General features: G+C 43.6%; 1 protein-coding gene across 3 annotated transcripts; it reads left to right on the top strand.

Annotated features, from left to right (window-relative positions):
* Positions 1-984: 984 nt before the first annotated feature.
* Positions 985-19,601, top strand: Siah1 (siah E3 ubiquitin protein ligase 1). 3 transcript variants are annotated; one of them, XM_034523135.2, is made up of 2 exons: positions 985-1,127; positions 18,205-19,601. In XM_034523135.2, the coding sequence occupies exon 2, from the start codon at positions 18,207-18,209 to the stop codon at positions 19,053-19,055; it is 849 nt and encodes a 282-aa protein (XP_034379026.1). In that variant the 5' UTR covers positions 985-1,127; positions 18,205-18,206; the 3' UTR covers positions 19,056-19,601. The 3 variants fall into 3 exon arrangements, with proteins under 3 accessions (XP_034379026.1, XP_076771676.1, XP_034379024.1); XM_076915561.1 differs by lacking the exon at positions 985-1,127 and adding an exon at positions 10,207-15,719; XM_034523133.2 differs by lacking the exon at positions 985-1,127 and adding an exon at positions 15,726-17,375.
* The last annotated feature ends 1,270 nt before the right edge of the window (positions 19,602-20,871 follow it).

Raw genomic sequence — 20,871 nt, 5'->3', positions numbered from 1 at the left:
TTTCTTGATTTCTTGAAATCCCATAGAAGAAAAAGTGCTTTCCTCACAGCATTCCGTTTCTACAATTCTTCCCTGAAAATCCGCTCAAGATTCGTAAACGCCCGACATTCGATTAACCTAGTCAGACCGAGGGATCCATCAAAAGACTGTAACGGGAACTCGTGAGATGGCTCAGCAGAGGCCCTGCCGTCAAGGCAGACCACTCGCGCTCCACTCACAGCACCCACACAACCCCACATCACAGAATTAAACTTAAAGGCTTCTACCCCTTCACTCGCAACTGGGGACTGAGTCTCATCCCAGGCAAGCACTTCTCACGAATGCACCCCTAGTCCTGAAGATGAGGTCTTCATTTATTTTGGATAGAGGGACCCACCGTGAAGTCCTTGAACTCTACATAGACCAGGCTGCCCCCAAACTTGTGAAGATCCTGCTTCTGCTTCCCTAGCGCCCGGCTTCGTTTTTTAATCTAAAGCAGTAGGATGGACAGTCCCCAACGAGGAGCTTCTCAGATGAGTGGGGAAGTGGAGTTAAAGGCATGCTTCTAACTGGCCAGCTTTCAGCTAGCCTACCGGGAGGCGCGGCCCTTTCTTCCTCCTGGAATGGGGTCGTGGCGGCCGCTACAGGCCGCGGGCCCAGAGAGAGGCCGGCGCAAACCCAGTCAATCCCACAGGAAGGGCCCGAGACAGCGCAGCCGCCTCACGGGGATGCTCGGGGCTCAGCTCCGGTAACTGAAGCGTCTCGACGCCAACCGCCACCGCGGGAACCAGTAGCGCGGTACGCGCGCGGGCCGGAGCCGCCAGCCGCTTCTGCGCCTGCGCAGCCGTGGGAAGCCCCGCCTAGTCGGGCTCTGTGCGCGCGCCCGCTCATGGCGGCCGCCGCAGTGTGTGGTACTTAGCGGGTGCGCGCGGCGTGCTCGAGAGCGCGCGGGGCGGCGGCGGCGGCGGCAGGGAAGCCGGGCTGCCGGGCGGGCGCGCTCTCGAGGGCGGCGGCCCAGGGTGTCCCGTCGGTCTCGGCGCCGGGAGAGGTGGAGGAGCGGCCCGCGGTGGCGGCGGTGGCGGCGGCGGCGGCTGGCGACCGGGCGCGTTAGACGGGGCCGGGGTCCGCGGCGCGCTCTCCGCCCACAGGTAAGCGGGCGGCCTGGAGGGAGGAGCCGGCCGGGGCCCGGGGAGGGCCGGCGTGTCCCCTCGCGGAGCCGCGGCGCCTTTGTCTCGGCCTCTCCGGGCGGGCCCAGCCGAGAGCGGCGGTGAGGGGAGGCGGAGGGCGGGCGGGCCGCCGGGGCTACGGTCCGCGCCCTCGCTCGGTCTTTGTTGTGCGGCCCGGTGTACGGCCAACATGGCGGAGGTCAGCCGCGCGCTGCGCGGGCCGCGGTCGGGCCTTGCCTCGGCGGCTCCGGGAGGGCGGCCTCCCCCGGACCCGTGTCTTTATTGTGCGGGGGAGAACGCAGCCTCCTCCCTTGTTTATGTCGCCACGAGCAAGCGCGCGGACGCCCGCCTGGGCCGCTCCAGCCTTTAAGCCTAAGCCTTGCTCCGCCCAGCTTCCTTTGCGGGATAGTTCGGGGTCCTTCCTCCACGCTCCCAGATGCAACTTAGTGTGTATGCCCGGGGCCGCTGCGGACCGTCCGTTCCTGGAAAGATACAGAATTTGTTTACCCTGGCAGAAGAGTCACACTTGTGCATTCGGAAAACGAGGCCATGTAGCTGATTTGTCAAAGTCATGGAACCCCTGAATGTGGCTGTAGGACAGGGATCTTACCGCTGTTCCTAGCGCTGAGCATTTACTACTTCTTGATAGGCGACTGAACTGTTGATAGGCGGGGTGAACTGTTGACTGATTAAAGCGTTTGGAGCATGGGCTCCGAACTCTACCCCCATGCTTTGATTCAAATCCTGCCCCACTGGTTTGTGACCTTGGGCACTACTTTGGTGCTTCATTTTCCTAATCTGCAAAATGGGTCTAATGGAGAGTATTTGTCTCAAGCCTGTTGAGAACCGATGAGGTGGGAAATAGTTGATGTGCAGAGAGCTTAGAGTAAGTGCTAAGCTCTTAGAGTAAATGATTACTGCTAAAGGCCTTTGCCTCGTAAAATACGCTTAAGTTATTTTGGCAAGGATGCTTTGGAAGTACATAGACCAGAATGTTTGAAATCGGGTTATATAAAATCGGGTTCGTATTTGGGTTTTACTGTTTAAAAAAATGAAAGGATTTAGAGGACAGAATGAATGCTTTTGGAGATGATGGACTTTTGGAATTTGAGTGATAGGGGATGTGAATGGGTAGATACTGTACTGTACATTGTGGAATTTGGAAGGTCAAATGAAGTTTCCTTTTAGCAGTTTTAGTTTATGGATCAGTTCACTTTCAAGGACTTCAATTACCTAACTTAGAAAAGTAGGACAGTGACTCCCTTTAATTAGTGTAGTTACCTGTGGTGTCACCGTCTCCTTCAGAAGCTGCTGAAGAGCAAAGCCTGCTGTGACATGGGATGGCATAGTAACTGTCCCGGAGAGATTAGCTCACGTGGTGGGAATTGTGTTTACCTATGGGATAAGTTTGTGACGGGTAGAGGAAGACTTTCCAAAAGTGGATTCCATATATTTTTTTGTTTTGGAAATTTAAATAATGATACAAATTTGTAATCCGGATAGTTTAGTTACAGTTTTGTCCAGAGATTTTTATTTACTTAAAGTGGTTCTTAACTTTATTATGTGTGAATTGGTTTAAGAGACCCCCCTTTTGGCATTTTTGCACCAGTTTTGTAACAGTATTTAAAACTGGAACAGTGTAGCAAATTTGGGGAATTGCAAATTTGACTGGATAGTACGAAGTAAAGAAGGAAAGAAAAAGAAAGGTAGGTAGGTTACATTTAGAAACAAATGTAATTTATTTTGCTTCAGAATATCTGCTCCCTTAAACCTTGGGGGAAATTCCTACATGAGAAAGCTGGACTTGGTGGTAGAAACATGAACACCCTAGTTGCCAGGAATTCCAATATTTGAGAGGCTGAGGCAGGAGAATAGAAAAGTTTAAGGTTAGCTTTGGCAGTCTAGTGAAACCATGTCACCAAAACCAAACAAACACAAAAATCATTGTATTCTTAATGTCTGTAATCCAGAAGAATATGCTATTCTATAAAAATTAATAAGTTACAGGGAAGTACCCAGATGAGCCACTGATCTGAAGAGTAGGATTTTGTTTTTAATGTGTAAGATATTTTGAAAACCAGTCTTACATAATTAAGGTAACAAAACAAGTTTAGTGACTTTGCATAGTTTTAGATGACTGCGTAAATCATTTTATGGTAATTGGTATACTCAATTTTTAAAGACTGGAAGTTCTCTTTAACTAATTCTGTTTCAGATCTTTAAATAAAAGTAGAAATTTCTATATGTAATTAGTGAAATAGTTACTGGTGATTGTCTGATGGCAGAGGTTGGAAGAGGGCAATCAGAGCTCCTGGAGCTGGAGTTACAGGTAGTTGTGAGCTGGCTGATGTGTATGTCTGAACTGGGGTCCTCTGGAACAAGTGCCCCTAACGTAGCCGTAGCCGTCTCTCCAGCCCTGATTTAACTGTTCTTATGGCTGCCTAGTGTTATCAGTGTAAACTTTCTAATTAAACCTATAAACCTGACTGGAAAGACCTTATGTAGTCTCACAATCCTTGATGTGTTAGTAAGTACAAAGCCTTGTCTGAGCTGGCCCTGTCTGTTGCTTCCTGTTCGATGGACTGTGTGCTTTCAGGACCAACAGACATTGAGTATACACACCTGAGATCCTTGAGAGCAGAGATACTGCCTGCTTCTGCATTAGTAAACAATGTACACATAGACTAAATAATTAAAGATGCAGTAAAACACTTCTAAATGTTATCAGTTACATTCTAGTGAAGAAGTAAAATTACAAGTTATTTTATGTACTATAAAAGGAGTCAAAGGCACTGAAGTAGAGACAGGGTAGTAACATTTGAAGGGAGATGAGGAACTGGAGCTACTAGCCATTTGAAGCAGGGGAGCAACCTAGTAAAGGTCCTTGAGGCTGCAGGGATTTGGAGTGTTCAGGAGCCAGGAGAGTGTCACTGAAGTGAAATGATGGACGGAGGAAACAGGAAGGTGGGTCAGATTCTACTGAGTCAGCAAGGAGTGTGCAGTGAAGAGAACTGAGGAGAGTCAAAAAGGTTTACTTACCAGGAGAACAAGCTACTGACTTTTAAAGGTAGCTTTAGTTGTTTGGAGACTTGATTATTTTTTATAATCTGTGCTAGCTAATTATGATCTGGATTAAATAGCTGGCAGTGAAGATGAAGAGAAGTGGATGGGTTTGAGGTATGTTTTGGATACATAATAACAGATCTTGCTGATGAGTTAGATATGAGAGGTAGGGAAAGGGAGGAATAAGATTTCTGGCTAGAATGACTGTGGGTTGTGTTGCCACTTGTCAAGATAAAAAAGACTGGAGGAGGTGTGATGAGCCATGGTGGCAGTAAAATTTAGAGCTCAGATATGCTTATGTTGATATCTATGAAGTCTGAGGAGAAAGAAATCAGAGGTATACAGTGACATAGAAGCTAGATGGGGCAAGTGGTGCATGCTTGCTCGGGTTGGAGAGAGCTGGTCCAAGAGGGAGGGTAACATTAGAAGTGGGGAGATGGCAGGCCGGGTTCTTCTTGAATTCTCAAGGGAGGAAAGTTAGTGTGTAAGCTTGATGGAGGGAATGTAAAGTAGTTTTGGCTTTAGTGGTTTCTGCTGTCTTTCTGAGAAAGGTGAGGTGAAACCCTGAGTCAATACAGGTATAGTGTATGTGGCAGCTACACTCCTCAAACATCTGAGGAGGGAGAAAGAGGAGCTCCCACCAACCGCTTGCTGGTGACTCCTGATTGCTGTTCAAGGAGATCCTAGGGGAACACTAGAGCAATTGAATGATGCACTTTGGCTCCTAAATGCAAGCTTGTTTGTCGACACTACATAAGCACAAATAGAAAGGTACTCAGATCCTGTGTGGGCCTTGAGTTTTCATAAAGAGACCTCCCTATTGTAACCAGTCCTCTGGGTTAAGAACATTATCAGAACAAGAAACCCTCTTTCCTCATCTCAATTACCACTCCCCACAGGAGGCAGCCCTTGCCTTTGAATGCCACAGAAGGAATTTACTTGTTTCTGAGCTTTCTGTGATGGATTCATGCTGCACGCGCTCCTTTCCATCTGTTTTAGTTCTTGTGGAGTGTGTTCCTGACAAGGTCATCAGCCATGACGTTGCATCCCAGTCCTTATGCGTGTGCGCGTGTGCGCGTGTGCGCGTGTGCGCTCACGCGTGCTTTGCTGTAAGTCAACAGAAACTTCAGTTTGAATAATGCTGATAAAATCTGACCAGGTGATTCTGTGTGGTAAAGATCGTTCATTAAATTCAACATATTGAACATATTTGTAATTTTATTTGTACATTTTTTGTTTGTTTTGAACAGAGGTTTGGTTACATGAACCAGAAGGAGAAAAAACAATCTGTATTTGTAAACAGACTGACAGTGAGAAGTATTTCCTTTCTTCCTTTCCCTTCTTCTCTTCCCTTTTGGTTTTCTGTGAGGTTCTCATTCTGTAGTTGGAACTCTTGGAACTGGAGTTATAGGCAGTTGTAAGATGCCATACAGGTGCTGGGAACCAAACCTGCGTCTTTTGTAGGAGCAGTAAGTGCTCTTAAGCACCAGGCCATCTCTTCAACTTCAGTTTACAGAAGATTTTGTCATTTACAACACTTACCTATTTTCAAATTATGTATCTGTGTGTGATATCTGTTTCTGTTTAGTTGTGAGATAAGGTCTGGCTGTGTAGTCTAGATTGGAATTCACTGTGTAGTCCTGTCTGGTTAACTTATACCAACCCTCCTGAATCTGCCACCTAAGCATTGAGACTGCAGATGTGAGCTATGCCTAGCTTCTACAAGATTCTTGTTTTATTGTGTTAGGGATGGAACATAGGGCCTCTCAAGTGCCAGGCACACTTCTGTCACTCAGCTTTACAGAAGCTGGCTCACAGCCCTCTCAAGGGTTACAACTTTTAGTATTTGGTGTTTTGCCTGTATGCACCAGATGCATGCCTAGTGCCTGAGGAGACCATAAGAGGGCGTTGTATCCTCTGGAACTGGAGTTACAGACAGATGTGAGCTGCTATGTGGGTGCTCGGGAAGTACAGCCAGGGTGCTCTTTTTAACCCTGGGCCAGCTCTCTACGGAGTTTTAAAGAACAACTCCCTTCTTGCTGTTCAGGGACAGCAGGCTCAGCTGACTATTTTTATGCTTATCTCGGTTGGTTTCCTGCTGTGGATGGCCCTCCCCCTGCTACACTTACTCTTCCCAGGTCTGTGTGTGCCTCAGCATGGCTACACAGGTAGCTTATAATTGGATCAACGTAGCAAATGATGATGTTACCATTTCCCCCATACTATTTAAGTTCTATTTCTTACAGCTGGCACTCTTTGTTTTATGCTTTGCTTTGTTTTTGGTGCTTTGCTGTAGCTGTCACCATATCCCTTGCTACTTTTCTAAATGTTCAAGTCACTTGTTGGCTTCGGGTAAGTCACTGCCTTTCCTAGCCTAAGTTGTCATTCTTAGAGCTCTCTTTACTGCACTGAATTTATTTTAGCTGTTTACTGCAGTCCCTGTTCTTTCTTGCTTCATTCCCTGACTTTGAAGAGCTTGTCCAGTTTCCTGAGATCACACATAGAGGAGGTAGTTAGTTTCAAATCCTTGCATCATTATTTTGCTCTCAACATAGTTTGATTTGAATAGATGAGTTTCAAGATAATCATTTTTTTTTTCAAGAATTTAAAAAGCAATACCATATTGCTTTGCAGTTGGATATTGCTGTTCAAAAGTGCAGTGCTTTTGTGCTTTCTACTTACCCATCCTAGAAATATTTATTGAGGCTATGCTGTGTGTATCAAGTATTGTTTTAAGTATTTGAGGTCCCCCAGGTAAGGGCGAATGGTCCTGGAACAATAAGCATTAAGTAAATTGTGTAGTGTGTAGAAAGTGCTAACAGTCTAAGGAGTGCACTGGGAGGACAGTCTAAATGCACTAGGGAGGACAGTCTAAGTGCACTAGGGAGGACAGTCTAAGTGCACTAGGGAGGACAGTCTAAGTGCACTAGGGAGGGCTGGGGAGCAAGGAGAGAAGAGGTTAAGAGGGTTAAAGGTTTTAGGAGTGCACAAAAGAGGGGCTAGTTGTGAGCTGCCATGTGGGTGTTGGGGATTGAACCTAGGTCCTCTGGAAGAACAGCAAGTGCTCTTAACCGCTGAGCCATTTCTCCAGCTCCATTAAATGAGGCTTTTATTGTGTTATCTCTCAGGCTGTAGACATGCTCTACTGTGCTCAGATTAAGGTTACAATTCAAAATAGAGAAATGAAGTTGGTGTTATTGAGGAAGTAATGTATGTATGAAGATTTGAAGAAAGTTAAGAAGTTAGCCATGTGGACATCTATGAGAACAGTGTTTGAAGACAAGGTCCAGTAGGACAACCTAGCTTTGTCATGGAAAAGTAAAGAGAAAGAAGAGATTGATGCAGAATATTGCAGATACATCATCATCGTCCATTTATAGGATTTTAGTTTTCATTCTTGTATGAGCAGCCAGGGGAGGGTGTGGAGCAAAGGAATGAGATAATGTGATACAAATTTGAATTGGACTAAGCTTGCTGTGCTTAGAACATATTAGTGGCTAAATGTGGGAGACAAGTATGGAAAGACAGGAAGATTGAATTAGGAAGATGCTGTAATCAGTCCTCTAGGAGAGAAAATGCCATCTTAGGCCAGACGATGCTGTAAAGATGTTGAGGAATTTAGATTCTTACATGATTTTTTTTTTTTTTTTTTTGAGGGACAATAAGATGTTTTTTCGAGACAGGGTTCTCTGTGTTCCTGGCTGTCCTGGAACTCACCAGACCAGGCTGGCCTCAAACTCAGAAATCTGCCTGCCTCTGCCTCCCAAGTGCTAGTATTAAAGGCGTGCGCCACCACTGCCCGGCACTGGCATTTTATCTTTAACAAAGGGAGAAAAGTAGCTATGGGTTTAGTTTCTAACATTTCTAGGAAACAGTCTCACAGCAAACTGACAAACTTCTGTTTTTCTCTCTGTCTCTCTTAATTGTTTTGTGACAGGGTTTCTCTGTGTGACAGCCAGGGCTGTCCTAGAACTCACTTTGTAATCCAGGCTGGCCTTGAACTCACAGAAATCCATTTAAACTATATATGTATATTTTATACACAGATTTATATGTATGTGTGTAGTTTTAGGTAGATAGATATGTAAATGATTCCTTATGACTTTTTCAGGCAGTCTTCCTGTTATTCTGCCCTCCATCTGTGGTTTATCTTCCTCCTGGACAAGTCATCCCCCCTCCCAGCCCCCCTTCTATTTTCCCATATCTTCCACCAATTACTTATAATCTGCTATTCCCCTCTATTGCTCTTCCTCCCTCTCCATAGTCCCCTTCACTTTCCTGGTTTCAGAAGTTACTCTAGGTTTTATTTATTTTCTTACCAGTGTAAAAAAAGGTAGCAGGCATTTGGAGAGAAAATGAGTAGTTCAAGGTCACTGAGAAGGACTGGTGAGGTAGAAACTGCCACCATTAGTGAAAAAAGTTTACAAGGCAGGAAACTAGCTGATCTGTAAATTTCGTCATATGTTGGTGACAGTTCACAACTTGCAAACAAAATGTACTGAAATATTTTATTTCAGTACATTCAGTGTGCTAAATTTATTTAAGGCAGCTGTGGAATGCATGCAGATAGATTGTTCTGGAGGTCAGAATACGTAGCTGGAAATAGAGTTTTAGTCGGTAGTGTTTTTATCTAACATGAGTGGGAGTGAAGCTCTGAGTTTGATCCACAGTACTTCATTTTTTTTTTTTTTTGTTTTTTGAGACAGGGTTTCTCTGTGTAGCCCTGGCTATCCTGGAACTCACTCTGTAGACCAGGCTGGCCTGGAACTCAGAAATCCTCCTGCCTCTGCCTCCCAAGTGCTGGGATTAAAGGCGTGTGCCCCACCGCCCGGCAGATCCACAGTACTTGATAAAGCTGACCATGGCGGCAAAGAGGATCAAGGGTTCAAGATCACCCTAGTGAGTTAGAGACTAGTGTAGATGACGTGGAAGCTGTTTCAAAAACAAAATGAGCACAAAGTTTTATTCAGAGAGCTAAGTGTCTGGGCCAGTTTGCCTCATTGAGCCCAGAGAAATGTTTCAAATTCTGCTGTTTCTTTGGATTTGGGGATATTTGCATAGCCTTTACTAGTTAAGCATTTCTAACCTAGAATTCTAAAATGGCCCAAAATTAAAAAAAAAACATTGAAGTGTCATATCATTTTGGGTTTCAGATTTATTGATGCTTTGCGTGTGTGTCTAGACATTCTTATAAAAATAAAGAATCCTACAAACAGCCTGTTGAGAGGTAAAGACTGCCTAAAATCAACATATATTGCATTTCATTTGTATCACTAAATAACAGAACACAGTGCAGAGCTTACCTAGCCTAAGTGGAAAAGGCAAGATCTTCAAATGTTGAGAGTTAATTGTCTAACCTTTTTCAAAACTTTCTTGAGATACTGTGGATGTAATAGAAAAGGTGTACCACTTTATTTTTCCTGGTAAATGGGAAAGGGAAACATTTATTATATTTCCCTATATCTGTCATTAAGTTTCATTTTTCTATGATCAACTGTTCCAAAAATACATGGACAATTCCAGAGAGAATGCATAAATTTCCATTTATATTATAGACTCACTGCCCTGAGTCATGAATCACCCTCGTCTGGTATGGCCATGCTGTATGTGCTTGCTACCTTCCCAGTAGTCAGTCAGGAGCCACCTAAGTTACCATGCCGGCTTCCATGAGACAGACTACTGTGGCACTATAGTGAGAGTCTGGATAACCCTGGTTGTACTTAAGAGGGGATTGGAGCAAGAGCTCAGCAGTTTAGAGCATTGGCTTCTCTTCCTTAGGACCCAGGTTTGGGGCCCAGCACCTACATGGTGGCTCATGGCAGTTACTCCACCAGTTCCAGGATATTTGAAACTCTCTTCTGGCTTCCACAGACACCAGCCACCCACAGTGCACAGACGTACACACAAGCAAAAACATTTATACACATAGAATTCTAAGAGAAAATTTAAACAAGTAGCTCAACTTTCTTCAAATGAAAAGGTCAAGTTCTTGATTTAATATGGAAGAAAAGTTCTCAGAGAATACATGGAGTAAATTATTGGTAGTCTAAATATGCCTAATTTTAAATTAAACTTTGTCATCTCCAAACCACAATATGTGTAGGGTGTAATGCTATTCACAATTCCTGGCATCAGCTGTGGGTCTTAGACTTGCTTATGAATAAAGAAGGAGAAATATTGTATTGGGATAGTAAAGTATTTTGTTCAGGGGATGCTAATGCTTCATTTTTGACATTACAGTAGGCAAATTGTGTGTGCTGTCTAGTAGTTCTGATTGCACTGAAGTCTGAGATTTGCGGGGTTCCACGTACTTTTGAGAACCCAGTACTGCTGGCAATCATTTAGTTATTCTTGGGTTTGGTGTATTGACAAGAGAATATATTAAGGTAATAATGACAGATCACTTTTTCTTTGGCTGAAGAAAGACAGTAGGAAGAGGTTTAGAAGATTCACAGTGATGATGTAACATTTAGCAGGCTTGCTTCTGTCTGCAGTGCCCTCTTTGGTTGGTTGGGTTTGTTGTTTTTGAGACAGGGACTCTTGTATCTTGTAGAACTAACTGCAGTGAAGTCTGAGATTTGCGGGTTCTCTAGCTGGTTGGGAACTTAGAGACTCTGTCTCTGCCTGCTGGGATTAAAGACATTGCCTTATCATGCCTGGCTTATAGTACCTACCTCTTGATGTTTCAAAAGGGATTCCTTAAAAACTCTGTCTTTTTCACTATCTCCCCCTCCCTCACCCCCAGGAGAGGGTAACTATGCTCTTTTACAGCAGAAAATGGAGAACTGCTATTTTCTTAGCCCTCTCCAGGCTGACTGTATGCATACTCTTTGTCTTGATGATACAGAGGAAGTTCCTTTATTTTCCAAGGCACCCGCAGACGGGCATGGACAGGCTGCATGCACTATGTTTCCCCTGAGCTATAGCCGGGTTGTTGTTTTGTTGATAAGTTTTTGAGATAGGATCTCACTAAATTGTCCAGTCTGGCCTTGAATTCACTTTTACTTGTCCTCAGCTTCTCAGTGTAGCTGGTGGGATTACTGGCCAGACCCACCAGGCCTGGGTACATAGAGGAAGTTCTTTCTTCTGACAGATTGGTTCTTGTTTGAATTAAAAATCTCCCTTCACCTTGCTGTGTTTCTTGGGATCTCCTTCTCCATTTTGTTTACTGGCTCTTTAATGCTTACTGCATTCTGGTATCTTCTGCTTAAAAACAGAAAAGTGAAAAGTCTATAAGCCTTCCAACCTCCATGTACTCGGTTTCTTTTTATGGGCTTCTCCCTAAGTGCTTCTCTCACCACACCCACTTCATCCTTCTGAGCCACTCTTACCAAGTTGTATCCAAGGCTGCTTTTGCGGAAGTCTCTTCTGGGTGGCTTGGATCATGGCTGCTATTACTATTTCCTTACCATGTGATTACTGCCTTGCTAAAGTGAGTAGGGGAAAACACCCCCTTTCTGCTTTACTCTTAAGAACCTTAACCTTTGATAGGTAGGGGTTTTATACATATCAAGCTCTCCAGCCAGCAACAGTTGGGTGTCCTGTAATTGAGTTCTGTACTCTCTCTCAGAAGTTTGACGCTACAGGTTAAGCTCTGGGTCTGGAGGTTTGGAGGTCACTCTGAAATTGTAGTTTACACATCTAACCAACAGTATGCTGTGGCTGGATATAAAGCAGGACTTACAAGACTTCTTTCTCTGATTTGATAGCTAGGGTGGCTCACAGAGCTCTGGGACATATTTTGCTGATGTCCATTTGTTATAAGTGATAATTATAAATAACATATGATGAGCATCCAGGAAGAAGAAATGAATAAAACAAGTTAGAAGGGAAGGAGTTTGGAACTTCAGTATCTTCCTCTTGTGTATACGCTCCAGACCCGTCAACATATCTCTCTTTCTGGAAATAGCCCTATGCTTGTGGGGTTTATGTGGAGGCTTTATTATTTAAACATGGTTGATTAAATCATTGTCCTTTTGCAATCAATCTACCTTTAGCCAGCCAAGAAGCTCCCCTCTTTGAAAGGTCAAGTTTTTGAGTGACAGGCCTGTATTCTTGGCCACCAGCTCTGTCTTCTACCTAACCTGTTAACACCCAGTGGTCAGCCATTCATTAGCATACAAAAATTTCAGGGATTTTGGCACTGTATTCTTTCCTCTCCAAAGTACTGATTAGGGCTTGTATCTCTGTGCTGGTCTTAGACTTCCATTTCTTGTTAATCATTTGATTAATTACTTCAATAGTAGTTTTTTTTAAAGGTTCCTTCCATCACTATTTTTTGAGGTTTGCATAGTTAAATATATCTGCTTATTATTATTTTACTACTTTTTGAAAAAAATAGGAATAATTTGAGTTCCTTGAAGAATTTAAGGGAGATAATTTATCCTAACAATGATGTACATTTGAGTTTTTATGTCGTTTACTTTGGCTTCTCTGGTATTACCTTCTGTTAATAACTTGATGTTCCCCTTTCAGTTTTTATACTAAGTTATGGCCTCCATGTTACAGCTTCCATATGAACAGTAGAACTGACTTTACTTAAGAGTTTGGGGAAAATACAAATGGCCTAGTGGTGGAGCACTTACTTCTTTGGACTATTTGAGGGTCCTGTGTTCCTAGACTTGGGTTATAGCATAGACTGCGTTAGCAAGGTTCGGTCGCCCATCCTCAGTAAGTGAGTGAAAAGAGCCGACTTAATAATGAAGAGCAGAGAAGGGAACTTGTTCACTGCAGCCACCGTGGGAAGAGAGACAATAACAACTGACACCTCTCCCTAACTAGAATTTAAAGGGAATGGGAAAGATACACCTAATTAAGCACTTTGGCCAAGTGATTGCCCTATCATTGTCTTTAGTGGAGGGCAAAACCCCTGAAACCCCACTGGGGGGTTTTCTGTAAGCTCTAAGAGGAGCTGCTAGAGAGCTCGTAGTGACCTAGATGGGCTTGGCCTTAGAGAAGCTGGACAGTTCTTCCCAAGGGAGGGCCTACTAGCAGGCTTAAGGAAGAAACAGAGTAGGCAGCTGAGAGGGGAGGTGACGTTTCAGGAGGCAGCTGGGGCAGAAGCTGCGGAGAAGATAGCTTAGTGGGACTGCATTTCCTAGGGGGAGGCAAGAGAACGCAACCTGAGCTGAGGTGGATGGAGTTTCTTTGTGACAAGAGTTTATCCAGGATGAACCCAAACTGAATGGCAAACTTGGCAGAGAGAAAAAAAATTCTAAACCACAGAGGAAAGGTGTCCCTTCCCACATGACTGGGGCCCATGTAGGGCCAGAGGAGCTCCTGGCACAAAAGTAGCACTTGTAGTAATAGTAGACAAAGCTGGCAGCTTCGGGTAACACTTAGCAGGAGAGATGACAGAGCAGGGAAAGAGGGAGACAGTAAATGTTGTGGTAGAGAGATCCAGACATACGCATAGCAGGTCAGAGCTGAGAGATTGTGTGGAGTGCCTAGGTGGGTGCCTTGGGAGGGTGGAGCCGACTCTAGGAGCTACAGAGACATTAGGGCATAGACAGGGAGAGGAATGGTTAGGACGTGTGAAAGCTAGGAGTGGCTGTAAAATTTGGGATCAAATCTGATAGATGGCAGGAGCCAGCAGAAACAAATGATCCAGACATATCCTAGAAGAGTCAGCAGCAGCTTGGCTCAAAGAGGGCGAGTTCCTAGGAAGAGAGCTCATATATGCCAGTCCCATGGTTTCACCACCAGACGAGTGGAAACAAATAAAAACGGAAGGACATGATTGCCCCTCGGTGTGGTTTTGGAGGCTTGTTGTAGGTATGAGGGAGAGCATAGCCAGAAGCAGGGACATTGGAGCGCCCAGAGTGGCCCTGAGCCTGGCCTTGTGAGGGAAGGGAGAGCCAAGAGAGAAAAGGGTAAATAGACAAACAAATGAATAAATAAGTAAATGGACCTGGTAATCAAAATGGCTGGATTAAATAGGAAAGGCAGATTTTAGGGTAGAGGGCAGGGTATGCCGGCGACGTATACATTCACATGTACATAATATACATAAACACACAGGCACATACACGCAGGCAAAACGTACACATAAACAAGTGTATATGAGCTGGACAGCTCAGTGGATATAGTGCTTGTTTTTCAAAAGGCATGGCACCACGTACAGCTAGGTGCAGTGAGCAGTCTGAGAGCTGGTGAGAGCTGGAAGACCAGAAGTTTAGGGTCATCTTCAGCCTCTCAGTGCAGTCTAGGATCAATGAGTGAGCCTGCCTCAACAAACAGACAACCCCCTCCCCCAAACAGAAAACCTAACAATGGCTAAATACTCTCACAATATTAAGACAAAATTAAAAGGTATTAGTACTATTTTTTTTTCTGTTTAGCTTTTTGCGAAAACGGGCTTGAGAAATTTAGAAAGTCCAGGTTGTAATTTCTGTTTTTAAAGATGTTCAGTGTAATCTAATATTAAAGTGAGGTGAAAGTGATTCAACATGATAAAGGTGGAGTTGAAGCTGAAAGTGGGCAAAACCCATGGTATTGGAGCCCTCACTGCCTGCCGGGCTTTGATTGTGTCAAGGTTGTCCTAAGCATGATGTAATACCAGCTTAAACCTTTGAAGCTCCATCTGACACCGTCCAAGTCTGAGGTGCACAGGACTTTATGGGGCAAGGGTAATAAGCCTTGTTTTTTAAACAAGGCAAGCTTCTCTAGTTTAATAAGGCCAGTTAAGAAAGCTTTCCCAGAGTGGGATGAGGGTATAATCTCATTTTGGAGGTAGAAGTATAGTTTTATGTGTTCTGAGTGTGTTTACAATTCTCGCTGCATTGGAAGGGGGCATTTGAAATAGGCTGGCACACAAGCAGCAGAGTTAGATTAGAATTGAGGAAGATGGTAGTTGAGGCCTGGAAGTGGTGAGTGAGTTTGGGGAGAATGTTTTTCACTTCGTGCAAACTTGAGAATTCTCAGGGCAAAGTCCTTGCCTTGCTGTACACTTCCCTTCATCTCTGTATGTATGTTTTCTCCCCCTGGAGCCTTAAGAAAGCACTGAGACCATGACCCTCGGAAACATGTTCTACTAGACTTAACTGCTGCCAAGTGTACTGGTTTGTGTTGCTGGTGCCGCCAGGCAGAGCCGCTCAGGTGGTCTGTGGGGCGGGGCTTAAGGCAAGGTCCGCCCCCTTGCTCGGCCCTGCCCTGTAGCCTGCCAGGTGTTGGAGCCTAAGCTGCAGGACGCCAGAGCTGCCGGCCTTCTTCTGTTGATTCAGTTATTGGAGATCACTGGTTTAAGACCACACAGCTTAGAGTTCATGGGAGGTGGTGTCTCTCCTGGGGGCAGCCCACCGCTGAACTACTTTTAAGACTGAATGGAAGTGAGCAGCCTTCTGTGCTTAGGAGCCCAGGGCCCAGGAGGGGTTTCTGCAAGCTGGCCTTGGGGTTTGCAGGAACCTGGAGCCTCCATTCTTATGACCTGGAAGCCTGCACACTTTCTGCACTCCTGGAAGGGAGTCCTCACATGCTTGCCAACGGTTGGGACCAGGACCAGGAAGAGGAAAGGTACCGACATAAAAGCAACTGTTTCTAAGACAGAAACTAGACCTGCAAACCTGTGGATTCTGGTTTAAGCTACACTGCTTTGTCTGGCTCTGTGAGGTCGGCAGTGAGGGTTCAGTGGAGCCACAGCAGCTCCTATTTAAGTCAAGCTTCAGGTGTGTCACGACTTCTTCAGACTTGTCCTTACTGAAGGCCTGCTTCGTGGTTGAGAGTGTGGCTCAAGACGGAGCCAAGTCCTCCCTTTCTGACTTGGTCACGGTGGAGGAGTTTTCTGTGCTGTAATACCTCCGACCACGTTTTATTGTGCATGCTCAGTAGAAATTAGTATGCTTTCTACAGTGTTTGGAAGGTAATAAAAATATGTTGTAACATGAACTTGAATTTAAACTGATAAGTGCTGGAGGTATTTTGCTAGGTCTAGGCACTGGTCTCGTGTTTTTCTCATGAATTTGTCTATATTGTAGATAAATATAAACTGAGGTCTTTGATGTGACCAGAGCTGTTTTTGAAGGAATCACTTTTCAAATTACTGTGTTCCTTTAAGTGAGTGGGCTACACTTAACATGGTGGAGTAGATGGAAGCTGACCCTTTGTTTCACAAGTGACAAATGGATAAAATGGATAAATCATATGCATAAAGAATTTGCTCAATTGGAAACTAGATTACAGAATGCCCCTTTTTATCATGATGCCTGGATCACAGGGCTTCAGATGGTGAGAGCTGATTAATCTTCTATTCTTACATACCACAGGCTTGAGTCTTGTGATGGAGGGTTTTTTAAAAAAAAAAACAAAAAAACAAAAAACAAACCACTGTGTGTGTGTTGGAGAGGAAACCAAAGGCCATTACTTTTTTGCCCTTTGAACTTGAGAGTATTGCTTTAGTAACAACAACAAAAAAATGTAAATTTCCAACTCCGTTCCTGGTTCCCTTGTTTACCGTGTCTGCTGTCTACTGCAATCTAGAATTCCAACTGTATTGACTTGGCTACATTTGTAACCACTTTTGTTTTTGAAATGTTAAAGCCTTTGCAGCAGAATGGTTATAATTGGCAAGAAGCGCTGTAGTTAGTGTAGTCTCAGGGAGTGCACCTTTCAGATATCGGTTGATCTTTTGTCAATTTCTGAGACAAATTGTGACCTGCTATATCCCACAGAGGCAAAGTCCTGGAGAAAGGAGCTTATTGTGGGTGACCCTCACTAGGTGGTTCTTTCTCCAGACAACTCGAAGCACTGTGGGTAGTTACAGGGAAAGCTGCAGCCCACGAGGGAACCCAGGGAGTTCTTTGCTCATACCCACCCAGCGTTTGCTGTTCTGTGGTGTTCTCCACTTTTTCCTATTCCTTCAACCTTGAGATAGGGGGCCACTGACTGGGAGACAAAAATGATACCTAGCTGGCTTGAAAAAAAGACTTAGTAGATAGCTGCAAATAGATAACAGGATGGCAGCGATTCCTTTCCCTGTGATCTCTGAGCCCCATCACAGAGCACACCTCTACTGATGCTGCTCTTCACTGCTGGCAAGAGTTGACCTACTCTGATGGGCTTTGGCATATGAACTACCTAGTACTAAAGCAGCAGGTCCTGAAGCTATGAGCAGACTCAGACCCGAGAAGAAGTAGATGGAGGTGGAGACTTGGGGGGAAAAATCCAGCCCAGGTAAATTTTATATTGTATTTAAGGTTTTCTTCTTTTAAAAATGATTTATTTTTATTTTATGTGTATGGGTGCTTTGCCTATATGTATATCTATCTGCTCATCATATGTTTGAGTGCCCTGGGTGCCTCTGAGCCGCCATTTGGGTGGTAGGATTTGAACCCTGGTCCTCTGGAAGAACAACCAGTGTATTTTAACTGCTGGGTTATCTTTTTAGCCTCCAGTCCTTTATATGTTTTTTTTTTTTTTTAAATGGGGTTTCTCTGTGTAGCCCGTGCCTCGAACTGCCTCCCTCCCAAATGTTGGGAGTTAAAGGTGTGTGCCACCCTGCTCAGCTGTATATAAGTCCTTAGTACAGTTCTGTAGTTCTTTATTGTTTAGGCTCTTTTTTGAAATTTGGTCTTACTGAGTAATCCTGCCTGGCCTGAAACTATGCACACCAGGCTGGCCTCGAACTCCCTGATCCCTACCCATTTGTGTGTCTAGAGTGTAGGGATTAAAGGCACGGCCACAATGCCTGGTACGGTTCTTATTCTGTGTAGTCCACCTAGAGATTTCCAGTGCTTTTAAGAACAGAAAGCTATTTTAAACATGCTATAGAACATTTTGGAAATATGGTTTGCTCATCATATACCTCCAAAAAATTAACCTTTAGTATGTAATTTTTACTTGTATATGGTTTTAAAACTATATTTAACCTTATTCTTTTGTTCACAATAAATTTTGTGGTATGTTTTACAAGTATTTATGGCATGTATACATACATATTTATAAATGTTATATTTGTAACTTTTTCTCCTGCTTCCTTTTATTTTCTTGTTTTTCTTTACAGAGATGAGCCGTCAGACTGCTACAGCATTACCCACTGGCACCTCAAAGTGTCCACCATCCCAGCGGGTACCTGCTTTGACTGGCACAACTGCATCCAACAATGACTTGGCGAGTCTTTTTGAGTGTCCTGTCTGCTTTGACTATGTGTTGCCACCTATTCTTCAGTGTCAGAGTGGCCATCTTGTTTGTAGCAACTGTCGCCCCAAACTTACGTGTTGTCCCACCTGCCGGGGCCCATTGGGATCCATTCGCAACTTGGCTATGGAGAAAGTGGCCAACTCAGTACTCTTCCCTTGTAAATATGCCTCTTCTGGATGTGAAATAACTCTGCCGCACACTGAAAAGGCAGAGCACGAGGAGCTCTGTGAGTTCAGGCCTTACTCCTGCCCCTGCCCTGGTGCTTCCTGTAAGTGGCAAGGTTCCTTGGATGCTGTCATGCCCCACCTGATGCATCAGCACAAGTCCATTACCACCCTGCAAGGAGAAGATATAGTTTTCCTTGCTACAGACATTAACCTTCCTGGTGCTGTTGACTGGGTGATGATGCAGTCTTGTTTTGGCTTTCATTTCATGTTAGTCTTGGAGAAACAAGAAAAATACGATGGTCATCAGCAGTTCTTTGCAATTGTACAGCTGATAGGAACACGCAAGCAAGCTGAAAATTTTGCATATCGACTTGAGCTAAATGGTCATAGGCGCCGATTGACTTGGGAAGCGACTCCTCGATCTATTCATGAGGGAATTGCAACAGCCATTATGAATAGTGACTGCCTAGTGTTTGACACCAGCATTGCACAGCTTTTTGCAGAAAATGGCAATTTAGGCATCAATGTAACTATTTCCATGTGTTGAAACGGCAATCAAATATTTCTGGCCAGTGTTTAAAATTTGCATTTGACTTCACAGAGAATAAGGCACCCATCTGCTTGCCAACCTAAAACTCTCCTGGTAGGTAGAAGCTAGACATGAAGGTAAATAAAGAGAAAAGCTGTTAATACAGGAAACAGTTGCATGTAGTAACACTAATATATTTAAAAATAATTCAACAGTAAACCACTGAAAAAAATATATATACCCAAGATGGGCATCTTTTGTATTAAGAAAGGAAACATTGTAAAATATTTCGGAACTTTGTGTTTGTTGTAGATTGTATTGTTGACAATTTTTCGGGGGTGTGTGTCTGTGCACGCATGCGTGCACATGTGTGGTTGGTTTTCCTTTAACTGACAAGCCATCTGCGTGGTCATGGGCCACTGCTTTCCCCTTGTGAGTCAACACATAGTGCTGCTGTGGTTTTGTTTTTGTTTTGTTTTTTTTTGTTTTGTTTTTTGGTGTGTGTGTATTTGCTAATTTTTATTCTAGTTTTTCATTAAATAAATTTGACTTTCTTTTCTGTAATTCAGGTTTTTCTCACTTTTGTACCTTTTAAGTTAGTGTCTTTTTGATATTCATAATTGCTTAATGTCAAAAGTTTGTGTTCAGTACATACTTTCTTTTCCTTCAATCAACTTATTACAAATATTTTTAATTCAGCCCTTTTGTGAAAATAGGAATTCCAGAAAGGAAAGGTAGCAGAGCAGCTGTCAAGGCTGAGGCAAGCACAGGATGGTCTTGTCTCTCTCCATTACTGTCCTACGTGAGTCACACCGTCAGGTCAGGCTTACTCTTTGAAAGGTTAGGTTAGGGAGTAAACTCTGATTTATATGAATTTAAAAGAAAAAATCAGGCTTTTCCTCTCTTCAAATGTCTTGGGCAAATCACATGTTTAAATTGGTTCTTGTATTTATTGGTTTTGCAAAAGAGTGCATCATCATACACAGTATTTGTAATTAAAGTAAATCATTTGTTTTTTAAAAAAGGCAGTTTGCAAAAAATGTTTTTGGTCTTTTATAATTCTCATTAAAAGATTATCTGGCAAATTAAAAAAATTTAATGTGTTTATTAGCTCTAGGTTTTTGTTTCTGTTTTTTTGTTTCCCTGGAGCTGAGGACTGAGTGTATCGCCTAGTACTTGCAAATGCTCTGTACCTGAAGCACATCCCCAACCCGTAGCCCTAAGTTTGATGAAGTCCAAAGGTGTTTTCCTGTTCCAGTTTGTATTTTAGAGCAGAAGATTGTATGCCACTGTTTTAAGTATGTTTTATTCTGAATCACAAAAAAGACTAGACATCTCTCCCATTTTCATTCCCATAAGGACATTAGGAATATGGCTAATTAATGCTGATCACTCTTTTCCTTTATAAAAAAAAAGTGAGTTATTTTATCTTTTCCTAGCCACAGTGGTGGGGTATTGACTCTGCAGTCTGGTTTTCGAGTTTCTAGGCACTAGTTTTTTTTTCAAACTTAATCAACTGCATGACCTTGGGCCCAGTTGCTAATGTGATAGATGGAGTTAAATCATGGTATGTGTAGGGTTAAATTAGGAACAAGTTCACAGGACATCAGCATCCAACCAGTGTGAAGCCCTGGATTTTGTCTTTAGTGTCATGTCCCTACTAGATACATTCATGCACACAGCAGAAATCTGGCCATTGGTAACTTTATATTCCTAGCAGGTACCCGAAGCTTAGAAAGTCATTGAGATTTAATTTGGGTTTCTCCCTTATCTTAATTCTAATTCTGGATCATGGAGTCTGGTTCTGTTAGCCATTTCAATACAGGTAAGCCTT

The sequence above is a fragment of the Arvicanthis niloticus genome, chromosome 18, assembly GCF_011762505.2.
Source record: "Arvicanthis niloticus isolate mArvNil1 chromosome 18, mArvNil1.pat.X, whole genome shotgun sequence".
Lineage (NCBI taxonomy): Eukaryota > Metazoa > Chordata > Mammalia > Rodentia > Muridae > Arvicanthis > Arvicanthis niloticus.
Note: the sequence above shows the minus strand (reverse complement) of the source record. Positions and strands in the feature narration are given on the sequence as shown.

Excerpts from the sequence above, each read along its gene's own strand:
- Siah1 (XM_076915561.1), top strand. The coding sequence starts at position 15,530 with ATGGAAGTGAGCAGCCTTCTGTGCTTAGGAGCCCAGGGCCCAGGAGGG. Across the intron at positions 15,720-18,204 it reads CAGGACCAGGAAGAGGAAAG|AGATGAGCCGTCAGACTGCT; the intron begins GTACCGACATAA and ends TTTTCTTTACAG.